This window comes from Anguilla rostrata, chromosome 11 (genome assembly GCF_018555375.3).
Source record: "Anguilla rostrata isolate EN2019 chromosome 11, ASM1855537v3, whole genome shotgun sequence".
Classification (NCBI taxonomy): Eukaryota; Metazoa; Chordata; class Actinopteri; order Anguilliformes; family Anguillidae; genus Anguilla; species Anguilla rostrata.
Window position 1 is genome coordinate 33,916,904 of NC_057943.1, and position 19,267 is coordinate 33,936,170.

At 45.0% G+C, this 19,267-nt stretch overlaps 2 protein-coding genes across 2 annotated transcripts in view; both read left to right on the top strand.

Annotated features, from left to right (window-relative positions):
- jph2 (junctophilin 2) overlaps positions 1-15,773 on the top strand; it is a 33,613-nt gene extending 17,840 nt beyond the window's left edge. Inside the window, 6 exon segments of the mRNA XM_064299485.1 lie at positions 6,141-6,259; positions 8,074-8,175; positions 8,178-8,399; positions 8,558-9,099; positions 12,263-12,358; positions 12,950-15,773. Of these exon segments, the coding sequence (XP_064155555.1) occupies positions 6,141-6,259; positions 8,074-8,175; positions 8,178-8,399; positions 8,558-9,099; positions 12,263-12,343 (1,066 nt within the window). The 3' untranslated portion in view covers positions 12,344-12,358; positions 12,950-15,773.
- Positions 15,774-17,833: 2,060 nt separating this feature from the next.
- LOC135234665 (tubulin alpha chain-like) overlaps positions 17,834-19,267 on the top strand; it is a 33,420-nt gene continuing 31,986 nt past the window's right edge. Inside the window, exon 1 of the mRNA XM_064299491.1 lies at positions 17,834-17,854. The gene's annotated coding sequence lies outside the window, so the exon portion shown is untranslated. The remainder of the gene's footprint in view (positions 17,855-19,267) is intronic.

Here is a 19,267-nt window from a genome sequence, read left to right on the forward strand (position 1 = left end):
GGCCTGGTGGCACGCTGCCCGCATGGGAGAGGCCATCTGCTCCGGGCGGGGCCCCCTGGTCACCTGTCACCTGGCAACACGAGCCATCGTTTACTGGAGGCATCCCGTAAAAACACTGCGCTTCTACCCTGGGTAATTTTCCCAGCTTACACCGTTTGTCTAATCCCTTTTTTTTTCTTTAACCTTTTACACAGTTTAGCGTCCACCAGAGTCAGACCTCTCTAAGCCAACATTTTACCCTGATAGAGTAGCCTACATCTGTTGATTTATTAATCTCACTCTTTAACAATTTAAGTTATCTTTAGCTTCTCTATTGCCTTACTTTGTATGTTTGTTGTTTGTATGTTATCTTGTGCTGCCTTATGTTCTGTACTATGTATACGTTTTGCCTTCTGTATTTACTGTACTTGCTGTTTTTTTAACTTTGTTAAGCGACCTTGGGCTCTGGAAAGGCGCTATATAAATAAAATGTATAATTATGATTATTATCATGATTATTATTATTATTATTAGTTTAATTATCGCTGAACATTTTCTCAGTAGATTATGAAGCCAATGTTATAATGAAGACATTATTATTATGGGCTGGCAGTGGAGAATAGCGGTTAATGTGCTGGTTCTGTACCCAGAGGTACTCATAGGTCAGGCCCTTGAGCAAAGCATTTAACCTGCATTGTTATTATAGGTAATATTAATTTTATTTATATGTTTGAAACTTGCCTTGGGTAAGAGCAAGACTCTGGCAATTAAAGAATAATGTTTGTAAAGACTTCAGCCACACAGGTGGTGTAAGTATCAGAAGGATTGAAATACTGAAATTAATCAATAATCTAAAACTATTTCATAGATTATTCATTGGCCCACACCGTAGTAGGCTATAACTTATTTTGCCCTGAGGCGACCTCATGAGTTGTGTTGTTCATCTACACAAGACTGACATTAAGTCGTAAGCTACGTGGCGCTCAGTCAGGTAAAAAAAAAAATCAACTGAGGTTCAAATGTTTCATACGAAGGAAGTTCCCGGCAATTCTCTTACGAGTTAATTTGCCTTGAAATCCAAATCTGCCCATGGTTTGTGGAAATGTGGAGTGAATGTATGAATATGAGACCCGTGTGTCGGACAGTGTTAGCGTGAGTTAGAGCAGAATAAAGAGACGGAACACGCCCGTGCTCTCGCGTGTCCTGCTCTCGAGCAGGCTAACGGTCTTCTATTTTAAACCAGCGGTGTTTGCGCGGTGCTAGTCGAGGTCTGTCGACTCGCGGGTATTCCGTTTCTTTGCGTTGAGTGAAAGTTGTGAGTGCGACCCGTTGTCATCGCTGAGAAAAGGGCAAGCCGGCGGCGGACGTTTTTGGGGGCTTGAATGTCACCGGCTAGGTCCGCTAGGTCCCCCACCCCCCACCCATCTCCGCAGCCGTATTACGGGAAGTTTGCGCGGACTGGCGCGGAGGACCCCTTTTAAACGCGGATGCTGATCTGAACCTCGGTGTCAGAGAGTTTGGAAGCCCCTGTAATTGTTCCCCTGGGTTGCGCCGGTCCCCTCAACGTCTTTAAGTCAGTGCTGCTATTCTGGGCGCCCAGTGTAACGTTACAGTATGTCAAGTATTCATGGAGTAATCACAATCAGTAATACTCCCAGCATGCGGCAGATATCGGTAGCACCGAACCCCCCCCACAGGCAGCCACGCAGAGAGAGGCTATAAGTAGACCAGAATTAACCTCTCCAGCCTGGGGTTTCAACCGGGGCTCCCTTGGCCAGTCTTGAAATGCAATAACTATGTTCAGATTTTGAAAATATTAGATTTGAAAATATTTCAAATATGAAACTTTTTTTTGAAATGTAACCTTTTTAAACTTAGAATGGGGGTCCCCCGGATGCCTTTGCCTCTGGGTGGGGCTCACTGGCTCAGAAAAAGGTCTAAAAGCGCTGCCCGAGAGCAAAGACAACAGAGGAATATCCCAGGCAGTTTACACAGAACAAATATTTATTTTATGTATAACATATACACTATATGTGTAATTTATGTATGACATATACACTATGTATTTATGTTATGTAGTAAAATGAATATATAGTGTATATACATACATACACTGTATATTTGGATGTTTACTAATACTGTTCTGGTTAAGCGCCCAGCTGGAGGGTACAACAGCAGCGCCTCACCTGGGAATTCAACCTATAACCTTCTGATGACAAGCCTGTGGGCCAATGAGCTGAGAGGGCCACACTGTGGAGCAGGGGTTAGAGAGCTGCTCCTGTCATCAGCAGGTGTTAAGCTTAAGTCCCAGATGTTGAGTGTCTGTGTCACTACCACACCTAGGTGCCTACTCCGAGGCACCTCGCTGAATGTTCATCTGTGTGCGTGATTGTGTTAAATATTTGATATACAAATAATGTAGAATTGTGTTTCCGTGAAAATGATTATTATTTAGGACTACTTCCAAATATTACATTGCCAAAATTTCACATTACTTCACTTCTTTGTTGGCAACAACCAATTGATAGTCGTGAACTTGTGATATTGGTGTGCTTGATAAGTTTTCAAATAAATGTATTAAACATAACCAGCTCCGTTTGTATGGCCCTTTAAGAACAAAAATTGGCAGAATACAAAAAACGGCCCTGTGTATCATAATGTGCTAATGAGATTATTAGACCAGTCTGGTTTGTTGCTAGTGCAGACGGAGGGAGAAGTAGTACGGCTGCTCGGCCGAAACCGAAAATGATCCCGTGGTATTTCTAACGAGCGCTATTTCAGGCGCACGCCGGTGTATAATGATCGCCGCTTCCATTTATAAGTATACACAGACTGTACCTGAGAATCAAAGGAGTCTTACAGTCAAGATTTGCGGGTAAGGGGACACCGACAGACCTGCCGCTGAGCGGTCGCTGTCCGCGCGGCTGCTGTTAGAATCGTGATGTATTTCTGTTTGAACGTCACTGCGGGACAGGACGGTCGTAGCGGCTAATAATAATGACCCAGGAGAGCACGGCTCCACGCGCTTTCGCTCGAGCCCCTGAAACGAAGGAATGCATCAAACATGCTGCCGAATATTCAACAAAGGCCTCATGCCCCGTTTACCTTCCACGGCTGCACTGTTTTTATCACCGGAGCTATAGCTTCAGAGAAGTATTTATTAAAACTGGGAGCTAGGCATGGACTGGTATCCTTAAGTGTTTGGGAATCTCAGGTTGCTGTTTTTAGATCGATAAAGAGTGCCAAAGTGTCTTTCCAAACACAGACAGCGGGAATCCTTAAAGGGTGCCTAGTCGTGCAACACTTGCAACAAAATGTCCTGTGGTTCTCCTACCTCAACATTTGTTTTTTTGAGACAGTATAATCATAAGTATGTTTGTCTTTTTTATATTTTTCAAATGATTGCTCTAGATAGGGTAGTGCTTCGGTGTGTGTTGATGGATCTGCTTTTCGATCTGTGATGTGATCTACTCTGGAACAAGCTATCTGCACAGCAGGCCTACAGCATGGTAGGCTATTCAGGAGAAACCTCTGACACCACATTTCTGTTTATGACAACCATTATATTCTGTAAATTGGAATCCCTGACTATATATTATAGTAACAGTTGTTCATAATGTCAGTACAGACATGAATTAATGAACAACTTAACAGGTAATTATAATGGAATAGGGAACACAAGGAAACAGATTACAGTTTTTTATTTTTATTTTATTTCGTGCAGAAAAGTGATTTCTTCAACAACAACAAAACATGTTGAGATTCAAATAGCTTCTGCAAAACGCAGTAAGTGCAAAAAAGGCTGTTGCCAAAAAATGAGCTGTATTAGTCAAGGCCTGGTGCAGCTCTGTATTTGGCAGGAAATAAATGGGACATGAAATTGATGTCTGGAATCATGCGTTGTCAACACATTGAGAATGAGCAAACAGGAGGTTGACAACGTGTAATTCCAGACAACAATTTCAGGTATTTTGACGCGCTTGGCCTTCCATTCTAGGAGAGGAAGCATGGATGGATAAAATAATCAATTGGAGTGAGCGCAAACTCTTATCCTTGCAAAACAAGGTAATGGAGAAAGCATCACTCTACACACACCTCTCCATATCCTTTTCAACTCAGACAACAGACCTCAGCATTTCCAGTCGGGTATCACGTCCAACTCCTTCATTCAGATTCAGATATTGAATTTCGCTCAGTATCCCAATTCCAGGTAATCAGTTTTAAAGACTTTTTTATTCTTGGCCATTGGAATCCTCTAAACATGTGTCCTGGGATCTCTCCTCCAATCCACCGCTGCCTTACTGCAGAGGATATCCTGGTGATCCCGGCAGATACAAGGGACACGTGGTTTCGTTGGCAACCAAAAGACAAGGGAATATGCCGAAAGACCCAGAGATGAAATGTACAACGCCAGACCTAGATGCCCACTTCCAACATACTGTCAAAAACTTCTCAGGTTGCCCAAAACTAAAAGAAAGCCACATATTTTATCTAGTGAAAGAGTGGATGGGGATAGACACCCCCTCTGACACTTGCAGAGAGGCACACAGATTCACACCTCAAATGGCACCTCTAGAGTTTACGGAGAATGGTATGGTGAACAAAAAACATCCAGTGAGTGACAGTTCTTTGGTGGAGAACACTGTGGTGATGAGAGAGGTCAGAGGAGAACGAGCAGGCTTCTTCAGGCAAACGGGGCACAGATGCTCACATAACAGCTGTTCAGTACAGCGGAGTGCAGAAGGGCATGTTTGAAGGCACAGCATTTTGAACCTTGAAGCAGATGGGCTACAGCAGCAGGAGACCACGTCGGGGTCCACTCCTGTCAGCTAAGAACAGGAAGTGATGCTCAGTTGGTGTAAAGGAGCGTCATGTTTGCCGAGAAGAAAACATTCCCCACGCCATTACATTTCCACCACAGTCCTAAGACATGCTGGTTAGGTTAATTGGAGACTCTAAATTGCCCCAAAGTATGAGTGTGTGCCCTGCGATGGACTGGCAATCGGTCCAAGGTGTATTTCTGCCTCTTTTGCCCGCTGATCTTCTCCACTTTGCATAAGAGCATCTACACAGTGAATGTAAGGTAATGCTGGGTCACTCCTTTGTGTGGATGGGGCCACAGGTTGAGAAACTCTGGACTACAGCATTGCAAACAGGATATTCAGATATCTAGCCTAGGAGGAGAGAGGACACTGTATTTGCAGCCCTTCCCCCCACACCCACCCCTACGGTTAAATCAAATCAGGGCTTCGAAGAAATCATAAAGTTATTTTACGGCAGTTTAGTTTATGGTGTTGTGGATGATCTCTATCTGTCACACTCCACCCACGCCGTCTAGGCTTTGGTCCAAAATTATATTTTTTAAAACCTGTATGACTCTTCTTGGCATTGTTCAGTTTTATAGTAAAACAAACTAGTAGTGATTATGAGTTGCACATACATGTATGGCCTTCATCATGGTTCAGGAATGAAAAAGGTGTGTCTCAGCCTGAAAATAAACACTTTGCAAAAACGGGTTTGTGTAAAACGTTGAGAGGGGTACGCACAGAATGAACAGGGCTCGTGGAGAGGGAACGCCGTTCAGCCGTCTGAATTCGGAGGGATTGGGAAGGACGGGACTCAAATAAATATTATCCTTGGGCTGCACAAAGGCAGCACAGACTGGCTGTGTGATGGAAGTGCTCCTGTTCCCCGTGCTCCTGTTCCCCGTGCTCCTGTTCCCCGTGCTCCTGTTCTCTGTGCTCCTGTTCCCCATCAGCGCCCGTGTGGTAGCACAGCTGGGCCAAACCCAGCGTTCCCCAGGCTTCTCCAGGCACCCCACCCCAGTGGCTGCTTTCACGTTGGCTTACTCCACAAAGATCTAGTACGCTTTTCTCATAAAGGACAGCAGACAGTACCCCAGCCTCCTTATGTATGTTTCACTTTATTCAGATAGGAGGAAAACAGAGGGTTGCAGGTAGAGGTGGAACATCACCAGTCTCAAATTTAGGTATGTTAGGTCTGTTTAAGTTTGTTAAAAAACGAATTAACTTGTGGATAGAGTAAACATAAATATGAAGTGAGTGTGCAGTACAATTCTAGAGTGGAAAAGGTGTTATTTTCTGGCTTTTTGGAAGAGGTAATGGATCCATGTGTTTTGTTTTGTTTTGTTTTTTTGGCAGAACAAGCCATGCTAAGTCGAAGGCAGAGGCAGCAGACCAGGCCGCCCATGCCTCCAGTAACGAGTCCAGCATCGCCAGGGTGGTCGCTAGGGAGCTGTCCCCCTCCTTCTACCAACCAGGTGAGGAAGCTGCGTATGCTCCGCCTTCTGGAGGGCGTGGCTTTAACACACTCAACACGCTCACACTCACTCACGCTTACACACGTTCACACACACACATGCTCACATGCACACACACACACATTTCCTGAGGAGTGCTCACCAAATTAAAACTGGTCCTTTTGCACAATGGCAGTGGAATGAGAATCAATCTCACTAGTTATTTTCCCGCTGCCTTTCCTGTTTCATTTTTAGTTTCCTAATTATGTCAAAACAACATTTAAAATGCAGGCATTCTATTGGAAAACACATGGTCACATGTTTGCAGCCTACGTACGGTCCACTCTCAAAGTAGACCCTTGGACAAGCAGTCATCAGCAACACTGTGGACACAAAGCATGATCTAAGATAGAGAGGAAAAACGAAAGAAAACACTTGAACAGCGAGGTGTTCACCATGAATTAAGAACGTACACAAATCAGAAAAGTGGGGGGAAAAGTCTGCCGATATGTGAGAAGCTGTTTCAGCGGGTGGGACAGCGGATTCAGCTCGGTGTCAGCAATTGAGCGTCTAAAAAAAGGAGAGTCTTACTAGCTAGATAGCCTTCCTCAGATCCTGGGGGGGGGGGGGGGGGTTTCTAAGAGACTTCCTGAAATGATGACCAGTGTGTTTTTAAATAAAGAGCCTGCGATAATGTCAAATTAAAAGTAAATGAATAAAATTGTGCTGAATATTGTTCAGAAATGCAAGCACTAACTTGCCTGCGCAATTAACCTGCTGAAGAATGGGAGTGCAGTTTTGCATCTGTAAAAAATATGCAGTTCCTTTCAGAACCAGAATACTCGGTTACGTTTGAATTTACAGTATGCGTGTATCTAAATCCCACAGTCTGCACTGTGTCTTTAATCATAGAGAGTTCAGTCACCATCAGAGGCAGTCGTAGACCTGAGGGCAATATTTAACACCATACATCGTGTTCCATGCGGTTTCAACTGCCCCAAACACTTCCGCTTGGTCACTTATCTCTATTTTATTTTATTGGTTCATTCCCCGTGACACGGCTGTAACCCGACCTGTGAACAAGCAGCAGACAGCGTTAATGCCGTCTGGGCTTGTCCAAAGCTGAGCATCATCGCAGCGCTGCCAAGGCTGTCTGCATTTAATGAGCTGAGAAATTTAAACGCAATGAAGCATCTGTTCGCTGCTTTGATGAAGGGGTTTGACGCAGGTGCTTCCCTTTATATTACGGTGGCAATGCAGACGACACAGGTGGGAGGGGCAAGGGAGGACTCTGTGTCCAGGAGGGCGGAGGGGGGGGAGAGAGAGAGAGAGAGAGAGAGAGAGACAAGAGCCCTGAGTGTAAATGCTGATTAAGGATACAGTCCAATGGAAGCTTGTTTCTGAAATAAAGTGTGACTCAGAAATATAGCCAGTCAGTCCAGGCTATGTTTGGCTCAACAACAGTGTGTAATGGAATTATGAGGAGGGGATATCAGTTTTTATTTGTGTAGTTCATTAATCCATCCATACCTCTCAGTGCCCTGTGTGTGTGTGTGTGTGTGTGTGTGTGAGCACGAGTTCCGGTAGCCCCGAGCATCAGGCGCTCTCTCTCCCCGCCCCCTGAGTGACAGGCGCTCTCTCTCCCCACCCCCTGAGTGACAGGCGCTCTCTCGCCCCGCCCCCTGAGTGACAGGCGCTCTCTCTCCCCGCCCCCTGAGTGACAGGCACTCTCTCTGCCCGCCCCCTGAGTGACAGACAGCTCTCTCTCCCCGCCCCTGAGTGACAGGCGCTCTCTCTCCCCGCCCCCTGAGTGACAGGTGCTCTCTCTCTCCCAGGTCCTGAGTACCTGAAGAAGCGGGTGATGCAGGAGATCTCCGAAGGCAACGAGAACTCCGAGAGCATCATGCCGGAGCCCCTGCTGGCTGAGGAGAAGCCGCCCACCCCCCCGAGAGCCCCCAAATACACGAGATGGACAACCTGAGGCCCGGCTCCACCCCCGCCCGCACCCCGTCACCCGCCCCGCCCGCCGCGAAGGAGGACCCCAATCTCCTGAGTCCGGGCAGCTGGAACGGGGACAAAGGGGCGAGCCGTGGGAGCAGCCGGTCGGGGAGCAGGCCGAGCAGCCGCCCCGCCACGCCAACGTCCGCCACCGTGCCCCCGGCCCCCGAGGACCGCCCCGCGTCCGCCCCCCCGGCTGGCCCTGCGTCCGCCACCCCTCCCACCCCAGCCCACGCCCCGCCGCCGGTCCAGCTCCCGCCTCCGCCCCCGCTCCCACTTCCTCTTCCGCTCCTGCCACCCTTCCCGTCCCCGCCGCTGGCCCCGCCCCCGCCGCTGGCTCCGCCCCCGCCAGCCGCAGCCACTCCCGCAGCTCCAGCCGGCAGAGCAACAAGGCGGAGCCCGCCTCGGACGTGGAGGTCAAGCCCCCGCCGAAGACGCCCGAGCCGGAGCCCGGTCCGGCCGCCGCCCCCGCCGGCCCGGCAGCGAAGGCCGCCCCCGAGGAGGGAGACCAGCGGCGCCCCCCGGCTCCCAAAGCGCCTTCCAAACCGGTCACGCCCGAACCCCCCAAGCCGCGGCCCGAGTCGGCCCACGAGAGGCCGCCGTCCGCCGCCGAGGCGCGGCTCGCCAGGTCCGCCAAGGCGGGCAAGGTGGAGGCCAAGGCGGCGCAGAAACGCGAGCCCACTCCGCAGCCCAAGCACACCCCGACGCCCGAGCCCAAGCCCGCCCCGACGCCCGAGCCCAAGACTGTCGCCAAACCCGCCCCCAAACCCTTCACAAGAGCCGAGTCCCTGAAACTGGAGGCCAGGGTGAAAGCCGTACTCAAATCACCCAGCGAGGTCAAGGACTTTGAGCTGCCCGACCAGGTGGGTACCTTCAATCTAACCGCGCAGCGCTCTCTGCCTCAAACTTTGAGTAACGGACCACAACATGATAGCACTTCTTCATTCTCAGCAACGTGAGGATGAGTTCTTTTTTATTTTATTTAAAAGGTGAGCAACAGTCTGCCCTCATTCTCTTCATTCAGACGGGGGAAAGTCAGCGAGGGTCACAGGTGGAGATGGGATCAGCGTGGTAGGGAATGGTAGAGCCTGTGCCACAGGGTCTGCCTGAGAGTCCTAAGCATAAAACCAATAAAAATTAAACCATATATATTCCCTCCTCCGCTCAAAACACACATTTCCTCAGCTTAGCCCTAGCTTTCAGCTCTTTGGGATAAAAGTCCTACTTTTTTGGGGGATGATAAGGTCATCTCTTGGAGGGGGATTGTGGGAAGGAAAGGGGTAACATTAGGGTGAGAGGTTTGTGTTGGGTAATTGTCCCTTGAGGCCATCGAAAGCGTCCCAGTGACGCACATGGCCTGTTTGGGGGTTAGCACTGCGACCGGGAGAACGGAGGCCGGTGTTCGGGCCCCATGTCCCCACAGTGTCAGATGTCCCGTACGGTATCCGTCCTGCAACCCACAGTAATGCCACATATCCAAAAATGAGGACATTACAATTTGTATTACCTTTCATTCACTTTGACATTCTCCTACTGAAGGGGGACTGGTCAGGTGGCTTGTCTCCATGGCGATCGGGCAGGAGAGTGGACTTTCGGAGTGCCAGTGCATGCCAGAGTCATTCTTGCCCCCATCCCCCCCCCTTATCTGCCCCTTCCATCTCAACTCCTCTCTCTGACCTTAAACATCATAATTACCTCCTTCCTCTCTGCCTGTTGTCCCGGTAATTACCCCATCCAGCGCTTTATGTTTACACCCTCATCCCAGTCCTCTCTGCTCCCTGTATCGGCGAATGGGACAACGGCACGTACTGCGGACATTCTCAGACCCAAAGAGTTACAATGGGGATTTCCATCCCTTCCCAAAGGTCCGACAAGATCCAAACAGCACTGTGATTGGTTACGAGGTCCAAACGCAGCAAAGTGATTGGTTATTGGTGCCAAACACGGCATTGTGATTGGTCCAGCCTTGGCTCATCTCATTTACAAACAAAATATTTGAAAACCATTTTCCCCCCAACCTCACCCATCTGAATGAGTGTCTTATCATTTTAATTTCTGCTTTTTAAGCCCTGCTGCTGGAGCAGATCTGGGCTGTTCCCGTGACAACGGTATCGCTGTTTACGTTTTATTTTATGTGGCGGCTATGCGGAATTTCCTGATATGTAAATGCGAAGTGGTCTGGGGACCAGTCATGTCAATTGCAGGGCATCCTTAGGGAGAGTGGGTAGAGGGGTTGGCAAGAATCTCATCAAAGCAAATGTTGCACAGATATCACAATCATTGCTCCAAATGCAAGGGCAAAAGTAGCAAACAAAAGCACACCTGCATGATTTAACTGAGCAAAGTCAAATAGCAAATCAAAGTTATTTTTTCGTCATTTGGATTTTGCTAACTTCTTAAACTAATAAGTGTAGACTATGCATTTCAGCAATCCATTTGCACTGGATTTAGTTTGCATTTGAATTTGAAATTGAATCTAACTTGTATATTTGGTTTTTGAATGTAGCGTGCATTTGATTTAGAATCTAGCATTGCTCCTTATTGCTTACTGCCAGAAAACACTGGGATGTAACCAACTGTCATCTGTGAGAGATGTCGTCTCACTCCTGATTGATGTGGAAAATAATCCCTGGCTTGCCGCGTATTGAAAGAATGTGCACTGCTGCTGCAGTGCCCCTTTTATGACTGCAAGGGGCGTAGCAGTGATCCGAGAGCAGAACTGCCCAATCCAAAATGGAAGGAGAAAGGGGGGAGAATTAAAAATTATTTAAACCTGCTCTCAGCTCTGAGTACACAGTGGTAGTCTGTCACTAGATTCTAGAGATGCCAAACCCTGCTGTTCATGTGGGTTCTTGTTGACATTTGACTGGGAAATATTTGGTACCTGATTTTGGGAGTCTTATTTAGAACAGGACTGTAGGATTACCCAGGATGCTCTCTGTATGCACTGGGTTAGCAGGACCATTGAGGAAAACCTCTTTGGAAAAGTTGCATAGCTGGAGCAAAAGTACTTGGGTGGGGGACAGAGAAATGATTGCACACAAAAATCTGAGGGCATTTCTTGTCTTTTTGGGAGAAAGGGGAAATATTCCTTTTCAGCTGCAACACTTGACTTTTGAATTGTTTTAGATAAAAAATGATCATTGTTTGTTGTATTTTATTCACCATGCATGTCTAAAAATACAGGAACATGGGTCATCTTTGATCCAAAGGGAACGACTTTCACTGATACGTTGGGGAATTATCCTGTGATGTACCCACTCACCACAGAACAAGAAACACCTACTTGATGGGTTTTTATAAAGTAGGGCAGCCTATGAGGCTCAGTTGTCTCCCTGACAAGGCTTCCTGTAGCGATGCATCTCCATGAGAATATGTCGCCCCCTGTTGTTTAAGAGAGCCAACTGCAGGATAAGACAGCTCCTGTGACTGATGCTGGTGGATTGTGTTTCCCAAAAGTCTGCACTGTAAGAGCTTTTCGCTGTAAAAAAAAGTTCCTGGAAGTGAAAGTGGGGGGTCAGAGTTTGCTTCTCCAGTACAGCGTTAGTTTGGGAAACTAAGCTCCTCCTGTGGGCTGCCAATGAAATCAAAGCAAAGCACTCACTCACCAAGACCTCTGCAGCTCATCACTACTCTGGTTGATAAGTGTTTCTGAACAGCTGCACCTCATCTGATCGGTAAGAGAAGATGCTGAATCACAGATCATAGGTCACAGAGACACACTCACTAGTCAGTCTGCAGAACCTGTGATCTGACATTCACTTTGGTTTAATTATCATTCCTATTAGTATTTATTCACCCAAAATCATTGGCTTTACTCATTGTAGGTGTTTACAAACCTTGAAAATACAAATTGCGGCCAATACATATTGTCATTATTGCTGAAGGATTGTTTTTAAATAAGGTGCATATGTATTAACAAAGTTTCACTTCAGCATGAACGAGAATCAACTAATTGTTCCCAAAAATGTTTGTTGTGATGCATTCTCATTGTTCAGATAGTAATATACTCCTCTCCTTTCCCAGGGGCCAAACTCAATCATGATCTGTATGGTGATATTACTGAACATTGGGATGGCCATTCTTTTTGTCCACATCTTGTCATGAGATACTGTTACCCAGGTAAGACAGAGCACCACCCCACTAACACTGTTGATTTTGGTAGCGATGGAAAAATACCACACGCTGTCAGCGAAGTACTGATATAAACCAATCAGAGAAGTTTGCTGTGAAGAGTCTTTTGCTTGGTTGAGCAAGTGATTGGTTGAAATCAGTGATTTATAGCACAGGGTAGCTCAGCATATAATGGGGTTCACAAGCCTCACTCTCTCATATTACTATACATTAGTGTTTGACTCTGAATGTCTGAATGTGCATAGTATGCATTAACACTAATAGAAATCCCAGCAGTATCCAAAAATTGGGGGTGGTTGTTTGTTTTCAAATTATTAAATGTTTTTGTAAAAAAAAAAAAAAAATTTTTTTGGATTTGCTTGCCATTTTACATTTTGTTTTCCATTTTTGTTTGACAATTTTTACTTAAATATTTACTTCTGTGAAATGTTCCTTTTTGATTTTTTATTTTTTTTTTACCTTACTTTCACATGGTGTCTTTTTCTTTTGGATCGTCTATCCGTATGTCAGTGAAACGCAGACGCGCTCGTCGGTGAAGGGATCGTTTCTCCCCCCGACCTCTCCGGGTTTTGTTCGCAGGATGTCCCGGTTCGGCGGCGCTCCATCAGCGAGGACTCCAGACGTCACCTGGGAGCGAGTCATCTACCGACGCCGACGGCCGCACCGCGATCTTCGGACGCGCGGAGCGGCTGCGAGGGAGGGAGGAACGCTCTTTTCTGCCGCTCGTCCAGACGCCTCGCGCTTCAACCGCACAAGCAAACGAAAAGGGGAAGTAAACGAGAGGGGAGGGAACCATAGAGATGCAGAAACGTGGTCTGAGTGCATGTTGGGAAGACTTGGTGGTTATTCAACCGCGCGGAAGTGGGCCCCTGCATAAGCCTGTCCACCATTCAAACATGCTGTCGTTTATTTCAGTGAAACCAAGGTTCAGCCAGAAATAGCTCCTCTAATTCAGAATATGGCAGCCTTCCGTTTACAGCATGACTGTGACCCTCACAGAATATTCAGGTAAAGTTTGGGGAAGGTGACAGGCGTAAAAATAACTTTACAAAAAATGGTAAATTAAAAAATACTAAAACTGCCAGTAAGCAAGTAACTTTCAGGCTTGCCCATCACATTAGTAGGCCTATTGACATATATGAAATTGATTTGCTTCATTCGCCAGAATGAAAAAAGGTTGTTTTTTTCACTTTTTTGCAAACCACTAAAAGATGCTGAGGTTGTGAGACATATAGTATAGTTCATGAGGCAAACTGTTTATGTTTAAGAGAAAGGCTTTAACTGTTTTCTGGGTAAAGGTTTGGTATTGTGCACTTCAATATCAAAACATCTGAAGGATCTCTTTGACCTGAAAGTCAGAGAAAGACACCAAACAACAGAAATGATACCTTATAGAAGCGCTACTCCAGGCACTGCAGGTTGCAGGGTCCGCAGGTATTTGCTACTACCATGCATTACACCACCTGATTTCACTAATTATTTTACCTTCTCGCTCCAGGAAGTAAGCTCATTTTAAATCAGATGGTGTAGTGCATGGAAGCAAACACCAGCCGACACTGCGGCCAGCAGGACCTGGAGTCGAGCTGCCCTGCTTTAAAGGTAATTATTATGCTATGAAACAGCAGGCTAAATTAAGCTAAAGCTACTGACATCACACAAAGTAATTTATTTTGTGCTTGAAGATCATCGTACGTAGCCTTCTGCTGGTGATTTCTTAGGGAAGGGGTCTAGTCAAAATGTAGGAAATAACCTCTTCAGATCCTCTTTTTCAGATCAGAAGAAAATCAGTCTGTTTCTTACCAGTAGCCATTCGTGTTTCTTAATCTTGAAGACAATTATTTGTTTAGGTGTAACTTTTGATAGATATCACAAATTATCAGAGAAGCTATGTACTAGCACTGTATGATTAAGAAATGTATTCTATTGGATTTTATTGCATTTCAGTAGGTGGCAAAGATCAGAGTAACGGCTTCTGGAACAAAACATTGTTTCCTAAGGCTTCATATTGCAGACAGGTGATTTGAATATGCACATGAAGCAATCATAGATTGTTGACGAGAACGCCAGCTACATACTGCACCAGGACAAATTTGTATTTATTTGTCTGTATGCTTTCTGCACAAAACAATGTTGTGCCATGTTATGTAATGAAGGGATAGGAAAGGGAGTCTTTTGCACACGATAACAGCATTATTTCACCATCTTTACAGGATTTTGAAGGGTTTTTTTTTTTTAAACTAGGAGTTATTTAAATAAATGTGTTTTGTACTGTTACTATGGAAAGGTTTCACTTGTCACGTTAGGATTTATTTGCTACCGGTTGCATCGTGTCAGCTCAGTGGTTTCTCCTTCTGAGACGCCGGAGCTGTGTTTTAACTATGTGGCCACAGGGAAGAAAATGTCAATCTTGTCCAATGAAAAGTGGTCAAGCGTCAGGCCAGATCCGGGTTTCTTCTGAGAGCTTTTATATGCATGTGTGCACTTTTGTAGTGTGTGATTTTGTACATTTTTAAAGTACCTTTTCATGTACAAAAAAAATATTTGCATTTTTCTTGAATGTATTAATATTCGATACAGCTTGCTTCGCATTTCCCTTTTTTGAATCTGTAAGATTTACCTCAGGCATTCAAGATAATAATATATATACTATAAACGGAACTCCAGGTCTTACAACGGAATGTTGAACGCACTCTAAAAAAAAAATGCATCCTCCCTGCATTCTTATTTATGCCAACAGAGTATTTAAGTTATATCAAAATTTATATCACCAGCAGTAAGGATTACAAGACAGCCAAAATTATTTGATGCTGATACGATTGCAAGAATGTACAGAGGGACATCTCCCTTGCACACTGGAATCTCTCCTGACCAGCATCAATACAAGACAGTTATATTTTTCATAACATAAGGGGGAAAACACTTTACTACCCTTTATTTATATATTTTTTAAAATTTGAATATCTACTGCTGCCATCATGTTACCACAAAGTATTTTATAAAATAATGTTGCTATGCTAGACGTTTACGTACAGTAAACAGGATCATATTCAGTTATGCAGCATTTTCAGTGTCCTGCGTTTTTGCTTGAGTTTTAATAAAATATGGCATAGATTACAGTATTGATTGTGCAAAATTTGCATCTGGGCAGGATATTCTATGGAGACACCCCCCATTTTTAACATATTCAGAATTATGTGGCTTCACTAGATAAGTGAAAGAACTTCATAGAAATATGTGCAATACAGCAGTGTCTGTTACCTTTCAAAAAAAGTGTTTCTTCTTAATCATATCACAGAAGTTTCATCTATTTGTTTTAATGAATTTTATTAAATGTCCTAAACTCACGGTATTTCTGGTCCTATCCCAAAGTATGAAGACTGAAATAAAATCCTTTTTCAACTCAGCTTTGTTGCCATGGTTCACTCTATCACACATGCTCTTTGTGTCTTCTCAGCAGTAGTTTTCTTTGTGTTCTACTCACTCTGTTTGCTTGAGCGCAGTAATACAACATTCATTCAGCAAACATAGAACACACAGAATTCCCACTGCATGTCAAATACATGAGTACACACCAGACAAGAAAATAAAAAAGTAATGCAATTAATACACAAGACATGTTACTTGCGTCTACTAGATTGACAATGCCGTGGTAACAGTTAAATGCAATGTCAAAGTGAACAGCTAGAATATGTGTATTTATTTTTGTTAGTTAGCTATTTTAGGTGCCAGTGAGGAGGGTGGGGGGGGAACAAAGGCAGTATTTATAAACTCCACCTGTCAGCCTGCTTCACCCAACCCTCCAGCCCACCCCCATGCCTCGTCCTGGGATATGAATACCAGGCCCCAATTTTAGATGGGGGGTGGTGGACTGGGCTCGCCTGAACCCTGAGATACACACTCAGCCTCAGACCCAACAGCACTGAACTCAGCCTCTGACCCAACAGCACTGAACTCAGCCTCTGACCCAACAGCACTGAACTCAGCCTCTGACCCAACAGCACTGGACTCAGCCTCTGACCCAACAGAACTGAACTCAGACTCTGACCCAGCAGCACTGAAATGAGCCTCTGACCCAGCAGCACTGAACTCAGCCTCTGACCCAACAGCACTGAACTCAGCCTCTGACCCAACAGCACTGGTCTCAGCCTCTGACCCAACAGCACTGGACTCAGACTCTGATCCAACAGAACTGAACTCAGACTCTGACCCAGCAGCACTGAACTGAGCCTCTGACCCAACAGCACTAAACTCAGCTGCTGACCCAACAGCACTGGACTCAGCCTCTGACCCAACAGCACTGGTCTCAAATTCTGACCCAACAGCACTGAATGTAGACTTTGACCCAACAGCACTGATATTTCCAACCAATTTCATACATCCTAGGCAATAATCTTGCACTCATTCTCCTCATTTTCGAGGGATTGTTATTCCCTAGTTTACAAGTATTGAGAAGACACTTTTCATATTGCTGCGGCTACTTTGCCGGCCTCTAGTGGCCGATTGTCACCACTGCAGGCAACACTAAACTTCACTTACAGATGAGACACGTCAGAGAGCTCGTGTTTGCTCAACGAGAAAAGTAGCTGTGGCGGGACCCATATGCGTATCGTAAGCATTTTCATTTACTGTTACAATTACTCTGCCCTCTGTTACAAGTACCAATTAAGTTCGAATGTATGAATGTAACATCGGACTGCTTGTTCTTTGGTTTACATTTTATCCGACTCGATTAAATTATGAACGTAATTGAAATGGGTAAAAACAACTGTCAACGCTGTTTGTAGTAAAATAGTTAATGAGCAAAATCCGAAAACTGTTCCATTTATACCAATTCTCCCGTACATTTTCTGAACTAAATCCCAGATTGTGTAGGCTACTTTGAGCGCATGTAGATCATTCATAATAATAATGTCACCACTGTGCAGCCTGCTCTGGGGAATGACGTGGTTGAATTGACTTGTAAAAAGAATAAATAATAAATGAACACCTTCGTCCTTCCTCCTCACGGTTTCAGAACAAAAACAATGAACTTAGACAACACACTAAAATAACAAAGACAAAAGAAAGCAAAACTGAGGGGCAACTTTTTAGCTAGCTGCTCCTTTTCAGTGGCGGTTTACTTTCTCTGCGTCTTTTGTGCTTGGACAAATTCAACTTGCTCTCTCTGTGTGTACTCCCGATCTCGGCCCCAAACTGTGGAGAGAAACACACCTTAAAGCACCTGAGCTAATTAGTTAACACAACCCAGGTGCGCGTGCTCTCTACCAGCTGGCGTTGCTGCGACCAGTCCGCTTCTCCGGCGGACTGAGTGCTACAGTGTTCCCTTTTAGATATTTAAAGTTATTTTAGATAAGAGGGCATGCTGCAAAGATAGTCAGCAATTACCCCAATTTCTACCTCAGGACATCTGTAAGGAATTGGAGGAAGGGGTTTTAGAAAAGAGGACCATCTTCAACTCTGGCTTGGGTTACATCTGCCTGCCCGGTGAGATCCTGCAACCTGCGCTGAGCCTGAATTAATGCTTTGAACATCTTTCGGACATGTAGATCTAAATCCCTGCTTTGTAGTATAATAAACGCCTACTTTATGTATCACTTGGTTATTGTAACGAAGGCGGGTGTGACTTACTAACTTAGGGCTGAAATGAAAACCTACAGGAGGGTAGATCTCCAGGAACAGGGTTGGTTACCATTGGATTAGGGTAAGATTAAAATGGCAAAACAAGATTTGTTGTAACTAATAAAATGTTCTGTAATGAAGAAAACAAATTTGGTGGTTGGATTTGGCTATTGCGAATTGCACATTTGCTCCGCTTCTGGGAAATGTCCACGGATTTACTTCCAGAAATCAGTAGTACAGTAGTAGTCGTATCTAGTAACTGTCGAAGTGCTCGACGAAAACTGCACGTCTTTGGTAGCCTAGTGTGTCGTGAATTTAACACTGACGCTAGATTAGCCTATACACTTTCTGACCGTTATCTTCAAAGCCTTTTCAAGTTAACACTTGCCTTTTATGTTTCTCTAAAGGCAGTCAATCCAAGTTATTTCAGACGCAGGATTCTCCTTCAGTTCCATCCACTGAGTAGGCTACTGTTTGTTCTTCTCAGCTGTACACGGGGTATATGTCGAAAGACAACCAAAAGGTGGCGGTGTTGGCGCAGCGGGTCCTACAGTGAAGTGTCCTGAATAGAGAGCGTTTATATTATGGTGTGTTCGAACACTTGTTCGATTTAAATGCTTTATGATAGTGACCATTTCTGATATTTATTTGTCAAAGCAATTATACGTACAAGCACCACACAATGCTTGCTATGTTATGCTTGCACATATAATCGGTTTGACAGAATTATTACACAATTCTGCTGCTAACGTCACGAGCGCAATGTTTTATTGTCATTGAGGAAAGCTATTAACTGAACAGCTTTTGGTTGATGCTCTGTGTACTTATTTCAACAAGGTCTTATATGAAAGCTTGTTGTCTAGCTATTAAGTGCATTTTTGGTGCATATTAATGTGGCTGTAGCACCCCATAGGACTGTGACCTTACAATCTACAGCAATAGTGCAGAACAGTGAATGACATAGACTCAGATTATTTGCTTTGGATATGCTGCATTGAATGCAGTTGAAACAAAGTCAAGTGCTATGTCCAAACAGAAAAAAGTCTAAATGCTTTTGAGGCCAAAATGACAGCATAAGGAGAAGGCTTGGACATGAAAAGACTTATTTTTCTGATTGTAATAAAGTGTCTTTCGATAGATTTCACATGTCCAATTCTAACATTACAGAAACACTGCCACCACATTCACATGACAGCTGCCAATCAGGGACTATCAAACTAGCTGTTCACGCGAAACACATGACGTGCCTCACACAAATGTGCAATATCAGGAGGATCT